This window comes from Cuculus canorus, chromosome 6, assembly GCF_017976375.1.
Source record: "Cuculus canorus isolate bCucCan1 chromosome 6, bCucCan1.pri, whole genome shotgun sequence".
NCBI classification, from domain to species: domain Eukaryota; kingdom Metazoa; phylum Chordata; class Aves; order Cuculiformes; family Cuculidae; genus Cuculus; species Cuculus canorus.
In genome coordinates this window covers 12,780,878-12,794,659 of record NC_071406.1, presented here as the reverse complement: position 1 = coordinate 12,794,659, position 13,782 = coordinate 12,780,878, and the positions used below count along the sequence as shown (strand labels likewise).

The window sequence follows — 13,782 nt, the reverse complement described above, 5'->3', positions numbered from 1 at the left end:
TGTGGAACCTGAGAAGTGACCCAAAAGAAAAGAAAGACGATGCAGATGTGTAAATCACTGGGAATGCTGAAGATGAGGAGCTAGTCTGTGGCAGTACAGGGGAGGTACAGTTGTTTTGCCACCTCTGCAAAAGAAAAAGGGCATAAGAAATGAAAAGACCTTCCTGGCCTCATCTGAAGTTTGGACTTTGTGTTTAGCTGCCTGGTTATCAGGACTGAAACAGGATCCCTGGGGATCTTCAGAGGAAGCAATTCCAGAGCACATGAGGGAATGTGAGGAGTAATTATGCATTCTGTCACATCTAAGTCCCTTATCAAAGTGTACTTCATGTCTTGTTAGCAACAACTGGAGGCAGATTAAGGATCTGTGGTGTGAACAAAGGCCTATTTCCTAGTTTGTCAGCTGCAAACCTTGTTCTTGTGACACCCAAGCACTAGCAGCATCTTGGTGCTGGAGCTAGGGATGAGTTTATGGAGGCTCCTTGTACTAACGGTAGGTTCTATGTGTAGTTTATACTTTTGCTGATAAGAGAAAGGAGAAATGTTTGGGAAAATAAATTGAACATTTACCATTTAAAGAAGCCAAATGTACAGGCAAGAAAAAAATCTTGCGCTGCACCGTGAACACTGCGGAGCCACAGCCACTGAGCATGGTTGATAGGAAGGCTGTGAATTTTGCTTTGTAAATGGCATTGGAAGAAGACTGATAAAGAGCTCCTATATTTCTGCGGGAAGGGCAGGGGATGAGGGACAATGGGGTATATGCAGGGAGCTGAGCCCACAAAGCTGCAGGGCGAATCCAGGAGCTCCCTGCACAGCATAGGATGCATTTGCCACAAAGGGAGGCCCAAGGTAGCCTTTTGGATAACGAGAAATGGAGTTGGGGATTGGGGCTGCTCCTGGGTGCTGACTGTGCCCTCTAGATTAAACTGACCCATAGGAAAAAGCAAGGTCAAGCCAGGGAATTGATGTGGGAATGAACCCTGGGTTGCTTCGTTCCTGGGATAGCAAAGAAATTGTTTAGCACGATGCAGGTGTCTGTCACATCCGGTATCCGAGGATTTGGCATGATGAGCATCTCGGCAGTTACAGCTTGGGATGGGTGTGTGGCTTTTCAGTGGGATGATATCCCTCTGTCCCTGCAGGATAAGCCTGTCATTACTGCATCAGCAGGGAGATGCACACTCTGCTCCTAAATCCGCAGGCTGTAGGGGTATCTGGGACTGGAGATTTTTATTCAGCTCACATCTGTTCAGCATACAGTGCTGTGCTGGACTGGGGCATGTACAATAGCTGGGGACATGCCAAGCAAATAGGAGGTCTGTGCCACGAAGTGCTGACAGCCCAAACCTGTGAATGATTTGGGCTGTGTTCCCTGACTCTTCTTGAACTCTGGAGCTGTCTTTCCTGGTAGCATCTCCTTCCCCTTTTTGCCCTGGCTGCGCAAATGTGCTCAATTAGGGTTAACTCAAACTGAATCAAACTTCATGCCTGAGGTTGGAAATCTTCCCAGTCAACTCACCACAGCCACATAGCATGGTGGGAGACAAGGCGAGAGGGGAGATGAACGCTTTTCAGAGAAACGAATCCAAGGAAACTTTGTTCACTTTTATTTCTGCAGGAGATGATCCCCCCAAAGGAGAATACCCTGTTCAGAAGAAATCCCCTGTGAGTATTACAGCTGGTTTCTTTTGCTTTCTGCTCAGCTTACTCTAAACATTGCAAGATCTCTCTGTTCTTTCCTCTGTTGTGCTCTGGCTAGAGACAAACACCCTTTCTTGCAGAGGGTTGAAATAAGCATTAACAACTCAAGGCAAAAATCCCCCCCTTAACCTCATTAAGAAAGGGCAGCTTAAAGGGAAAAAATGAACTGTGTGAATGTTTGGGGAAAAGGGTATGGGTTTTGATTGCTGCTTTTTCCCTAAACTCTACTTTTCTTGTAGGGAAGGACTTGCTTCTCTGAGCTGGAGAGGGATGTCATGTGTGGGAGGGAGGGAGCTGACCTGTATATTTGCTTAGTTTGATGAAACCTGCCAAGGAAGTTTCCCCAGATGCTGCAAAGCAAAAAGGACAAGGATTGAGGACAGGCCACCGATGTGTGTGACAGAGCTTATCTGTAGTGCCAGAGCCTCAAGTTTACATCTTTGATTTAAAGCCAGATTCAGGTGAATATTTTCTTGCCTTGCAGCTTTGAAGTTTGTGCAGTTTTCAGGCTAGTTCCAGTTGAGTGCTTGACTCCTAAAAACTGTACATTGTATTGTCGTTGGGGAGAACAGGGCTTGTATGGCACCTGGTTTGACTTGCAGGACAGGATAATACTAATATCAACAACAACTATAGGATAGTAATACTGGTAATGGTAATACTTGCTTTTAAAGCCTTCAGTCACATCATTAACATGTCATAGCCAACTGTTTAACTCACAGTTTTAAATACTGTGCAGACGTTAACTATTGGATATCCAGAGCTCCTGTGAAATATTAATCTTTGTCCCATTTTGCAGCTAGTCAGCAAGAAGGAGAGGTGAAAACAAACATCACCTGTACCTGATACTTTAAATGACCTTTCTTTTTTCCAAAGATGCAGACTATCAACTTCCACAGTATCTTTAAAAACTCCATAATCCTGCAGATCCCGGGCTTACAGTGGTAGCTAAGCACAGCAGACTATCTGCACTCATGAATCCAGGCTTAGCCTCTTTGCTTTTGCTGAGGCTCTCTGCTGAGCAAGGTCCTCCTCCGCGAAAGCGAGCAAACTGCGTCTGGCGCTCTGCATGGATGAAAGCTGCCCACTTTTGGATGTCCAGGCAGGCCACAGGCAGGTCAGTGATACAGCAGAGAGAATACATGAGGATTTTTGCATGTGTCAATGCCATCTCATGAGGTACGAGCCAGATGAAGGAACCCCTGCCCGTAAGGTGCTGCTCTGTGTTTGTAAGCACTTACTCAGGGCTCTGGCTCAGAGCTTGGGAAGGTTTAGCTGTGAAGTCACTACCTCCTGCTCTCCTTTCCCTTTTTGCCCCTGCTCATCTGTGGCAAGTGCCTATCCCAGTGCTCTAAAATGGTTCACTGCCAGATTTTCTCTCACTGTAGGTTGCAACATGGTAGGTGATATCTTAAACTGCTGTAACCAAATCCAGCACGGCCCGTGCTGAGGAGTGAATTCAGGCAGCAGGGTTCCTGACACATGGCCATCTGGGTTTGAACAGTCACGCTCTGCATCTCCATCAAATGTTATTAAATCTCAGGAGTACTGATAGCAAGGTCTGTGAAAGAAAGGAAGAAAATTATCCCTGTTATACAATTTTACTTCCAAGTTCAGAAAATGCCTCCAAGCACCCACAGGAAATGTAATTTGCCTCTTATGGATTTTCTTCTTTATTATGAAAAACTTGTTGAAGAAAGGTATTCAATCTGTGCATATGTCTGCATGTTTGTGTATTTACAGCATATATATGCCACCATTTTCAGGCTAGTCTCAAAGCAGGAGGCTCCAATGTGGTTTCCAAGGGAGCCCACTCTGTCTTACAAGCCATATACTGAGCATGATAGTTTCAGAGTAAATAATAAATGAAATGGATAATTACATGCTTACTCTAGCGAAGAAAAGAGGCCAAAGGTTTCTTAATAAAAAGGCAGCCCATAAATAGTAAGAGAAAAACATATATTAAAAAAGGACAAAAATATTTGTCTTTAGAGAAGCTGGGTTAAGTAACAGAAAATATTTCTTTCCTTTTTTTTCCCTCCCCAGACAGCCAGTCTTTTCTCTTTTGTTGCTTTTGTATACTGTTCAGCAAGACAACATCATTAAGACTCTTCCAAACTTGTTGCCATTGCTTTGGGAATCCAAATAAGCTCAGATCTCTTGGTGGTGAAATAAGCCTGAATAAACACATCTATTTTGGTACCTGTATTTGCATTTGGGACTCTGGGAAGAAATATAGGAATTCATTATTTCTGACATGAGGCATGGAAATGCATGTGAAGAGTTCATCTCACTTCACTGCCCATACCACAAATGTTTAAAACCACAAAGATAAATGAAATTATTAATATCATACATTGCACCCTGTCCCGTTCCCTCCCTAAGCGTGTAGCCAGCCCCTTTCCCCCACTAATTGTCAGAGACTGGAAAATGCTCTAAAAACCCGCTTTCCCTGTTGTGAGGCCGTTGAGCAGCTGGAAGCCACTTAGCTCAGACCACAGTAGAGTAGCGAGAGAGACGGAGGCCCATGCAAGGTCATGCCAAGACTCATCTGTTTAAATGCCTTGTATTTCGCTTGGAAACTGCTGATTTTAGCTGGAGTGAAGTCAAATTCAGTGAGAGAGTGGCCACGCTTACACAGGTTTGACAGTCCCAAAGCTGTTTTGCTCAGTTTTGATTAATAAATTGAATTATCTGAAGCTATGCCAGCGTTCTTGAAGTATGAAGTGGATGCCGTGCCTGAGGGAGTGCTGGACACAGGGCTAAGGGTCTGCTTCACTGGGTGTGATAGCACAGTTCAGTGCAAGTGAGGTACACACGTTGTGGGCAGTTGTCACATGTGAGGGAAGAGCTTCACACAGAAGCAGACAACACCTCTCTGGGGTCTACCAACTGCTGAGGCAAGGTGTGATACTAGGAGAGGGAGCAGTTCTGGGGCAAGGTGGTGTCTTTATGTCAAGTGTAGAAGAAAAAGCATCTGAAGGTGGTTTTGCATCTCACTGAGTTCTTGCATGGTAGTGGAGGCATGGTAGGACCTTTCCACTGGATTTTCTGGAGCTACAAGCATGGTGAGCTGCTGACTGTCCGTGAATCCCCGTGGCAGTCCTTACTGGGCCAACGTCAGCTGGGTTGATTCACTGGGGAGCTTTAACCAATGAGAGATAGGTGAGGAGTCCCCTCCCTCCTTTAAGCCTGAGCCCCAGGACACTCAAGCAGCAATAAGTCCCTGGATTTTGGAATGAACTCTTCTCCACTACCCAGGCACTGTGGGGATATGTTGCTGGGGTGAAGGCTCTCACACAGCTGACATGTTCTTGTTTGCCTCCCGCAGAAACTTTGTGGCTCCAACTATCCTCTAAGCATTGCCTTCATCGTGGTGAATGAGTTCTGTGAGCGCTTTTCCTACTATGGCATGAGAGGTATGTGGCCTGTGTCTGGGAAGTGACTTTCCTATTCTTGGCTATCTATACACACTGGTCTGGTGTTCCAGAGCTGGGCTACATGTGGTCTCAGCTGTCTTTCAAAGTAAATGAATATTTTGCCATGCAGGTATGAATAGTGTGCCCTAACATTGATGCAACACCTGCTCTGAGCAGAAGTTGGGACTAGAGAGTTCTAAATGTACCTTACGGTCTAAATTTTTATATAATTCTCTGTCTCAAACCTGTTTTTCCAATATGTGACATCTTTCATAGTTGTGTGCAATCAGCGTGTTTGGGAATTCAATCGTACAGGCACCTAATCTGCAAATAGAAAATGCACATAAACAGAACTACAGGTTATGGTAAGATAAGATAGAAAATATATTTTCCAGCTAAACATAAATGTTTATGAGCAAAAAATGCCTGATACTCGTATATCTCATTTTACCTTTTGCTGTATCCGGGATTATGAAGAACAATTCTCAAAGCCCAGATCTTTCCACAACAGTGCTCATAGCTGCTAGAAAAATCGATGTTTTTCTTAAAACTGTGATGTAGTTTCCCGCTTGCCCGCAGAGATCCACATTAATTATCTGATGTGATCTGCTTGTTTTCTTTTAGCTGTCCTGACGCTATATTTCTTAAGCTTCTTTCACTGGGATGAGAATCTCTCCACTGCTGTGTACCATGCCTTTTCTGCACTCTGTTATTTCACACCTGTTATTGGAGCCATCATGGCAGACTCATGGCTGGGGAAATACAAGTAAGTGAAGATGTATCTCTAATTCAGACAGCATACGTGTACGCCATGCAACCTGTCCAAGGACAGTGTTGTGTGAGCGCCTGGTTTTAAGCTATCTCAGAGCACAGCAAAGACACACTTGTGAAGGTCAACTCCTCTCTGTTAACGGACGAACAACTGATCTGTTTGTTCTTGCTTTTTGGTGCTCCTCTTTCACCCAAGGGCCAACAGGCAACAAAGTTGGAACAAATTAAATGTCACAAGCATACCTTTTCTCCACTGTCCTTCCCCACCCACTTTGAGGGAGATGAGGTGTAGGGTAGTTAACACTCAGCTTGCTGAGATCTGCTTCTGAAAATGATTCAAAGATGGTGAAGAAGTGCTGTCGTCCTCTAGATCCTGCAGTTTCAGACAAATGTCACTAACTATACTGTACTTACCTTTATGCTTTCACAGCACAGGGAATGTGTGGGCATGCCCATTTTTATGCCAGAGAAACCGGGGTTCGTCCAAATCGTCTCCCTCAGCACGTAACCTGGTAAAGTCTCCCCAGACAAGTTAGTCTTCTCTTCCACTCATAAATTGTGAGCCCATCGTCTGCTCCAGAGTGGTGGTGAGCAGCTGGATATAGGACTTTCTTTGCTTGGCACTGTTTGTTCATTGTCTGAGGAGTCTCGGCTGTCAGAGTGATGAAGTGCAGCCCAAACCCTTCTCTCTAGGACTAAGCACATCTGGCAGAAGGTTCTCAAGAGGAAAAAGCCAGCTGCCATATGCCTCTCCAGCAGGAAGTTCTTAAGGACATATTAATGCTCTTTTTCATTTGTGGTTAGATTTTTGCATTTTCTTGTCCTTTTGAACAAAAGAAATAACCGTGGAGGTTTATTAGCTTCATTATTTAATGCCAGCTAGCAGTGTTTATTGGTATTTGAGGCTATCTTGCAATATGATGTTGTGAGAAGGTAAATCTTATGTGTAATCTCCATGGGAGGTGGCTTTTGCTGTAGTAGTTGGACCTCAGCCAATACTGGGGATAGGATAACAGATTAGAGGGGCTTTCAGTAACGATCTGATGTGGTTCTAAATTAGCTGTTGCAACCAGGGCTTGGATGCATCAAGGACTGCTTCTGTACTCAAAGCTTATAGGGCTTCTTCAGGTGCCTCTGTCCTAACAACTCCTTCCATTCCCTCTGTGTCTAGTCTGCACATAAATACATAGACATCTTTTAATCCTGAAAGTGATAAAGGAATAGAATACACTCAAGAGCCTGATCCTCTTAGTCAGATTTCTTCTTTTCCCTTACCAAGCTGGGGGAGGCAGATAGATAAGCTCAGTCCTTTAGAGGTAGTTTGGATCTAAAACAGACTCGTAATGAGGAAACCACACTCTTAATTTGTGTGTTAGGTGGGTTGAATGTTGGCAACAGTGGCTATAGATGACTTCCAGTCAAGATATTCGCTTAAGTGCATGCTACAGCATGCCTGTTATTCGTAACCTGGAAACTGAGTTGGACCTGAACAGTTTTCTTCTATTTGCAGCCTTTCCTGCGTGACAAGACCGAAACATTGTTAGTTTTTTCTGCTCAGTAAACTCTGCAAAGAAAGCAGGGTCTATTCTTCCTTAGTCTGAACCCACCTGCCTGTCTCTTTCTTCCAGTGCTCTCATTGTTGACACAAAGGAGTTATAGCTGCCTCCTGTACCAGTGGTATGAACGAACCGGTCCCTCGCGTGTCTGCCAAGTAGACCTGCTGTATCAGGAAGCACAGGTGCACTCTGTTTCCAGATCATACATCACCCAGCAACTTCAGTCACCGCTGTTTGCTTTCCTCACAGGACGATCATCTACCTCTCCATTGTGTATGTGGTTGGCCATCTGATAAAGTCAGTCGGTGCAATTCCATCCCTAGGCAACCAGGTGGTTCATGTGTAAGTAGCTGTCGAAACTGCAGTGCTGTAGTACGTTGTGATGGTAGCTGGCTTATCCAGCACTGTTCTTTGTTTTGCCTCCCCTGGGCCGGCAGTTTGGGGGCTGTGCATGGGCTGCTTTTATCAGGAAAGGGTCTGGGATATCTGAGGAAGAACAGGAGGGTGGATCTAGAGTGTGGCTGCACCAGAAGGAGCTGGAAACCACCACAGAAATTAAGCCCTTTGAGATAGGGACCTGCCTGCACCAGGCTCATTCCTCCCTTATTTCCTCATCAGCATAGTTGCCTGGCCTAGCAAGATTCTCCTTTGTGCATGGAAACACAAAACCAAAGATACATTTTCTGATGTGACAGAGGGTCTGTTTCTTCCATAAGGTACAACCCTTCCTGACCTATGAATTCTGAACTGATAGGCTTATCAGAGTAGTTCCCCAGCTGGTGTCCCTGAAAACACCAAGCTGGTTTTGCCTAGGTAGTCACAGCTCTGAAATATGCACATGCAGAGAGGAGCGCATCTCATTTACGGAACAGTTTCATTTAGTCCCTGACCTGGCTGGTCCTGACATTCCTGTTCCCTTTAGACATAACCTGTCGCACCAAACGTGATATTTTGAACAGCACTAGGAAGTAGAAAGCACCCAAGAGTAAGCTTAATTCAAACAGTTTGTCTGTGTTTACCAGGCTGGAAGGGCACAGGAAAAGATTTCCACCCCCAATTGATCTCTGCAATCTTTTGTTCTAATATGACTGAAAAATAATCCCATGGATCTTTGTTCTCTAGAATGTTCATTGAGTCTCAGAACAGCAAAAGAACTGGTTAATTGACTGGTGCCTAATGCAGAAATGAGGATAAACAATTTGGTTTTTATGCTTACCTGGCTCACCATCACTACCCGTACTCAAAAGAATGATACCAGAGGAATCATGGTTGGGTGACACTAAAATGCTTCCATAAGCTCTGGAAAGGTTCTGCAATGGTGTTATTTTTGTTCTTGCATGAAGGATCCTGTCTATGGTTGGTCTGTTTTTGATCGCCCTTGGAACGGGAGGTATCAAGCCCTGTGTCTCTGCATTTGGTGGGGACCAGTTTGAAGAGGAACATGTAAGATTTACTTTCTTTCTAAAATCTGCAGTGTTTGCTCACGTTAAAAGGATGCTTATGTGATCAAATCCTATTGTACTAGAATAAGGGCCAGCGTGTTAGGATAATATGTAGTAAGATGTGAGGTAGCATGGGTTTCATAAAATCTGAGAGAATCTGGGTGCTTTAGGAAAGGAAAATGACAGCAGAACAGGACTAATATCAGGAAGGATAGGTCATAATTGCATCAAATCATCTAAATGTTAATTTGACATCGGAATAGTTGGAAAATCCTGTATCATGGAACTGTAGCGATTTCTGAACAAGCTTAACAGCGATTATAATGCACTGCAATGGAATACAGCAAATGAAAGAGAAAATTGTGTCACCAGCTTATGCTTCCTTGGGAATTTTCCCTCAAATCAGTCATAGTCTGTGTCTTAGGTGTCGTTCAGAAAGAATTGTGGGAAATTCCAGTCTTTTGAAAGTAGTACTGGTACAAAATCATCTCAAAATTTTTCCTAGATTTTTCTGCATGGAAAGTTTTGAAGAGTTGGAAAAATGTTTCTTTTTAGATCTATTTGTGTTCTGCATCCTGCAAATTGTAGTCTAGTTTCTTTGTGTCCTTATTCTCTATAATGTGCGCTTAACCCCTTATCCGTGTTAATCTCAAACTGCCCTTATGCAGCACAGTGGCTCTACCAGGGATAAGGTAGTGCTTAAAGAAGCAAAGCAGGTCAGGAAGCACTAATCCTCAGGCAAAATGCATTATTTTCAAATTGACCTGAAATGAAACATTTAGATTTATGTTGACCATTCTCTCGATGATGCTATTCAAACCTGCAGTTTCTGTGTGTGGTGTAAGTCCTCAAATATGTAGAAGGCCACAGTTACAAGAAAGAAAATAAGTGTTGGTATCTGTGAGGAGTAGGCTTAAATTCAAGAAGGATTATTTAGGACTGACGGTAGGAAAAGAATTGCAGAAATAGATCTAGAGAAGTACTGGAAAATAATAGGACCTTTGAGAGATGCAAACTCCCATCACTGGTGGTATTGAAGAAGGACGTTGGACTAATGAGCTATCAGAAAAGGCACTAGTAGAGTTGGATAAGGGGCAGAAGACCCACAGGGCAGTTTGGTGTTTGTCTTTTGCAGTGCTCTAGCACATAGTCAGCATTTAATGAATGAATAATATCAACTACAATGTTTATTTTAAAATTTTGGGAAGACTTGTGCCTTCTGCACACAAACTGCTTGATGCTGAAGTGATGAAACTCGCGGTTATTAAGGAGTAACAAAACACAAGATGTTTCATGTTCAAAGTGGAACCTCCTGCAGGCATGTCCATCCTGTGCTGTCAGTTGGACGTGGTGCTTTAGAAAATGCTGCAGGACAGGGAGTAGCAATCATCTGGTGGTCACCAGCCTTCACACTTGGCCCAACTCTGATCGAAAGCTGGATGGCAGTACAGCATACGCACACTGGGAATCCACTGCGTGCGTACTGGCATATGGGCATCCCAGCCTGCAGTGCAAATAGTTGTCCCAAAAGGATTCTAACAGGTGTTATAGCAGCGTTTTCAGAAGTGCTACTTCTATGAATATTAATGATTAATAATGTTTATCCAGCATCTTTCAATTACCACCTAATTACATTATGATAATACATACCACTTATCTTCAGAGTGTTTTATAGACTTCAGCTAATGAGTCTCAGCACCCCAGTTAGGCACATACATATCGTTATCCCAAACTTGCAACCACAACCAAGTTACAGAGAAAAAGCTGAATTACCTGTGTTTGTGTGGGTCTGTGCCCATTCTCCAACATTCAGACTACACCTCTGCAATAAATTTATCAAATACTAAGGCTCAAACATTCACCTGTGTGTTACCATCAAGAAAAACTAATTTAGAGAAAGAAAACTGTAAAAAGCCTTGTGATAAGGACAATGTGTTCTGCTCTATTCATTCTTTTCAGAAAGGAAAGGTTTGTATTTTAGCATTTTGAAATGACTTGGCCTTTCAGAAAGAAAAAGGTTTTATACTATGTGATAGGAAATTTAAGTCTTCAAAACTGGAATGAGAAGGTTTGATTTTGTAAGGAATGAAAGGTTTGGGGCCAACCAGAGTATTTCAGTTTCCTGGAGCGGTGTTTGAGAGGATTTTTCATGTTTGGGTTTTTTTTTTTTTTTTTTTTTTTTTTGTCTTCCATTCCAGGTAGGATGAAATAAACTTTGAAAATTCCCAATGAAATGAAGCATTTGATTCCCCCTTAGTTTTCAGGACACCAATAAGTTTCAGCTGAGCCTTTAAGTGCATAGGCTTAGTTGTTCCATATGGAAACTAGGGATGTGGTAGTTCTGAATGTCGAATAAATAAATTGCCCCTGCTATTCCCACATAGAGGCAAATTTATGTTTTAAGGTAAATGCACGCAGTCAGTCTGGTTTTCTTTTAAGTGCTTTACAAATTTAGTAGACTTGTGATCCACCTTTCTGAGAACAGTACTACTACAAACAGTGAAGGGGACTGATTCAGCAGGAGGTCAGATAAGGAAAGTAGGTTTATCTGCGGGAGCTTTGCAAACATCTTTGCCTATAGGATTAGGAGTCCAAGCTAAAAATGCCCGAACAAAATTATTTTTATGATATGTTGTATGAATGCAAAGGCTGCTGTGCATATTAATTAAGAACCAAAGCTGCTTTCAGAAAGCATGATATGGTATTTAAGGTACTAAATAGCTTTCTCTTTGTTTCTTTATTTTCTGGTTGCCAAGGAGATCAGGATTATCATGTGCGGTACCTTTTCTCAAATTAGCTAATCCAAATCATGCTGCTAATGTATGTCTGCTCTGAAGATTAAGAAAATAGGAAGGGAATTCGTTTTTCCAATCAGTATAATTTGCAAGCTGCTGGATCATTATTTTTGTACTCACTTCTTTTCTCTTACCATGTTTTTCCCATCACTAAAATCTGAAAATGTGTGAAATAAGATGCTCCAAATTCTTTATTCATCACTACCCTCTTCTCTTACCAGCACATTCTTTTAAGTAATTGTTGCTCTAGACTCTATCATGTTGAAAGCTGCATGCTTGAGTTTTTCTCGACTCTCAGAAATTCTCATATATGAAGGGTTAGAGATATGGCATGAGAATTTGACTAGAAGAGGGCAGAACTCTAAGGACTCTACTGCAGTACCCATGTTAAGGAGTGGCAGGGCTACTCTGCAAGCAGGAGAGATTGCTGAGGCTGCTCGTTTCTCTAGATTTCCTTACAATGACAACTAACTGGTCACAAAAGTACAAAGAAGAAGAAAATATAATTTTACGAGCTTAGCAGTAGAAAGTTCCAGGTAATCAAAACCACTAGTAAGGACAGAAATGGAGTATAAGAGGTAGTAAGATCCAGTGCTTTTTCCATTAACCATGGGAATATGCTACAGAGATGATTATTATAAGGCTTATGAACCCTTTAATGTAGGATAAATCGAGTGATATATGGATTAGATTACGTGAGACATGCTTGGAAATAAAATTGTGGAGAAGCCAGAAGCTCAAGTTGATGGGGGTCTCTGTGACTGTGCTGGGGGAAGGTGCACGGCCCTTAATACAAGTGATGGGACCCCCAGATGCCTCGGTGGGTGGCAGTGGGAGATGAAGGGGCTCCTACGCACACCTTCCCAGTACCTGCTTCACAAGGGGACATAGAGAAAAGCTGTTTCACCTTCCCTGCAGTAACCCCCTGTGATAAGAATCTTCCTGTCATATGAAACAGAAGTATTCCCTGTTGGCTGCACCATCAGTCATGCGAAGTTTTGTTACATTTTTGGATCCCAGGTTTCATTCCTTAAGAGCCGTTCTCTTTTAGCTGCCTGCAATTTTTCACATTTTCTCCTGTGCCCTCGCCTTGTGAATATTGTTGTCTAAGGTAGCAGACAGAAGCAGGGCATGTTGTAAGGAGAGGGGACAGAACCAGGACATGTTATAAAGAGAGGGGACAGGACCAGGACCCTGAGGAGCTTTCTAACACTCAGCTATGTTAAAGCTTTGCATTCAAATGATGCTCAGGTCTTAGAGATGCGGCTCAACATGCCTGAAGGAGGTCTCTGCCAGGCACTAAGCCATGTCCTAAGTAATTTTCCCACTACCTTTACAGGACCTGGTGGTAACTGGGAGTGAAGCCTAGATACATATGGAATATATTGGCCGCCTGGGCTTGGGCTGTCCTTAGATGCTGTTTTCAGGTGTCCCATAGCTTGTGATACAGATGAGCAATGGGGTAGGACAGGTAGCCTGCTCTTCTTTCTCCACTCGGCTGGCCCGTGCAGGCACAGCAAGGAGATTTATCACAGCGTATGTGCATGCGACTGTGCACGTATGTCTCCCTCACAAGCAAGGTGAGACTGCTGGTGGCTGAATGCTCTCACACATTAAACCTGCAAAAAGGACCAAACTCTGCATCAGGTTCTTGATTCCTTCCGAATTATGAAATATGCAGGAAGGAAGAAGACCAACAGGAATCCTTTGACTATAAAAATTATGTTACAACATCAGCTAAATTCTGAACCCTTTCTCTAAAGAGTTCATTCCTGCATCAGACTCTTGAATTTGCTCCTGTAGATTTAATTTACCCTATTAGTTTGAGGTTGACTGGTCTCAGGTTGGTAATCTCCTGTCTCAAGGACACCTCTCATTTGCTGGCACACTCTCATCTATGCTCTCATTTCTAGCTCCTCAAAATAGACAGGTTTCTTTTTCTCTTTCTACACAGGAGAGGAGGGAGAAAAAAGTCTCAGACATGGGAAAAAATGATGAGCTTGTCAAACCATGCCAAATTGGATTGAATTGGGTGACAGAGGATCTGAATCATGCTACTTGTTCTGAATAAGCAAATGTTCTCCCCTCCTTCTAAT

The 13,782-nt window shown here is 43.1% G+C and overlaps 1 protein-coding gene across 9 annotated transcripts in view; it reads left to right on the top strand.

The window, feature by feature from the left end:
• SLC15A2 (solute carrier family 15 member 2) overlaps positions 1 to 13,782 on the top strand; it is a 73,975-nt gene that overhangs the window by 13,248 nt on the left and 46,945 nt on the right. For 3 of the 9 annotated variants that reach the window (XR_008450304.1, XR_008450303.1, XM_054069337.1), the window contains exons 1-6: positions 1,244 to 1,318; positions 1,621 to 1,667; positions 5,035 to 5,122; positions 5,747 to 5,888; positions 7,699 to 7,791; positions 8,793 to 8,892. Coding sequence is in view for 7 of the 9 variants with exons in the window: in XM_054069337.1 (XP_053925312.1) it covers positions 1,282 to 1,318; positions 1,621 to 1,667; positions 5,035 to 5,122; positions 5,747 to 5,888; positions 7,699 to 7,791; positions 8,793 to 8,892 (507 nt within the window). In the remaining 2 variants the exon portion in view is untranslated. Of the gene's footprint in view, positions 1 to 1,242; positions 1,319 to 1,390; positions 1,410 to 1,533; positions 1,668 to 5,034; positions 5,123 to 5,746; positions 5,889 to 7,698; positions 7,792 to 8,792; positions 8,893 to 13,782 lie in introns of those variants that run through there. The other 6 variants (XM_054069338.1, XM_054069339.1, XM_054069341.1 and 3 more) reach the window with 4 other exon arrangements.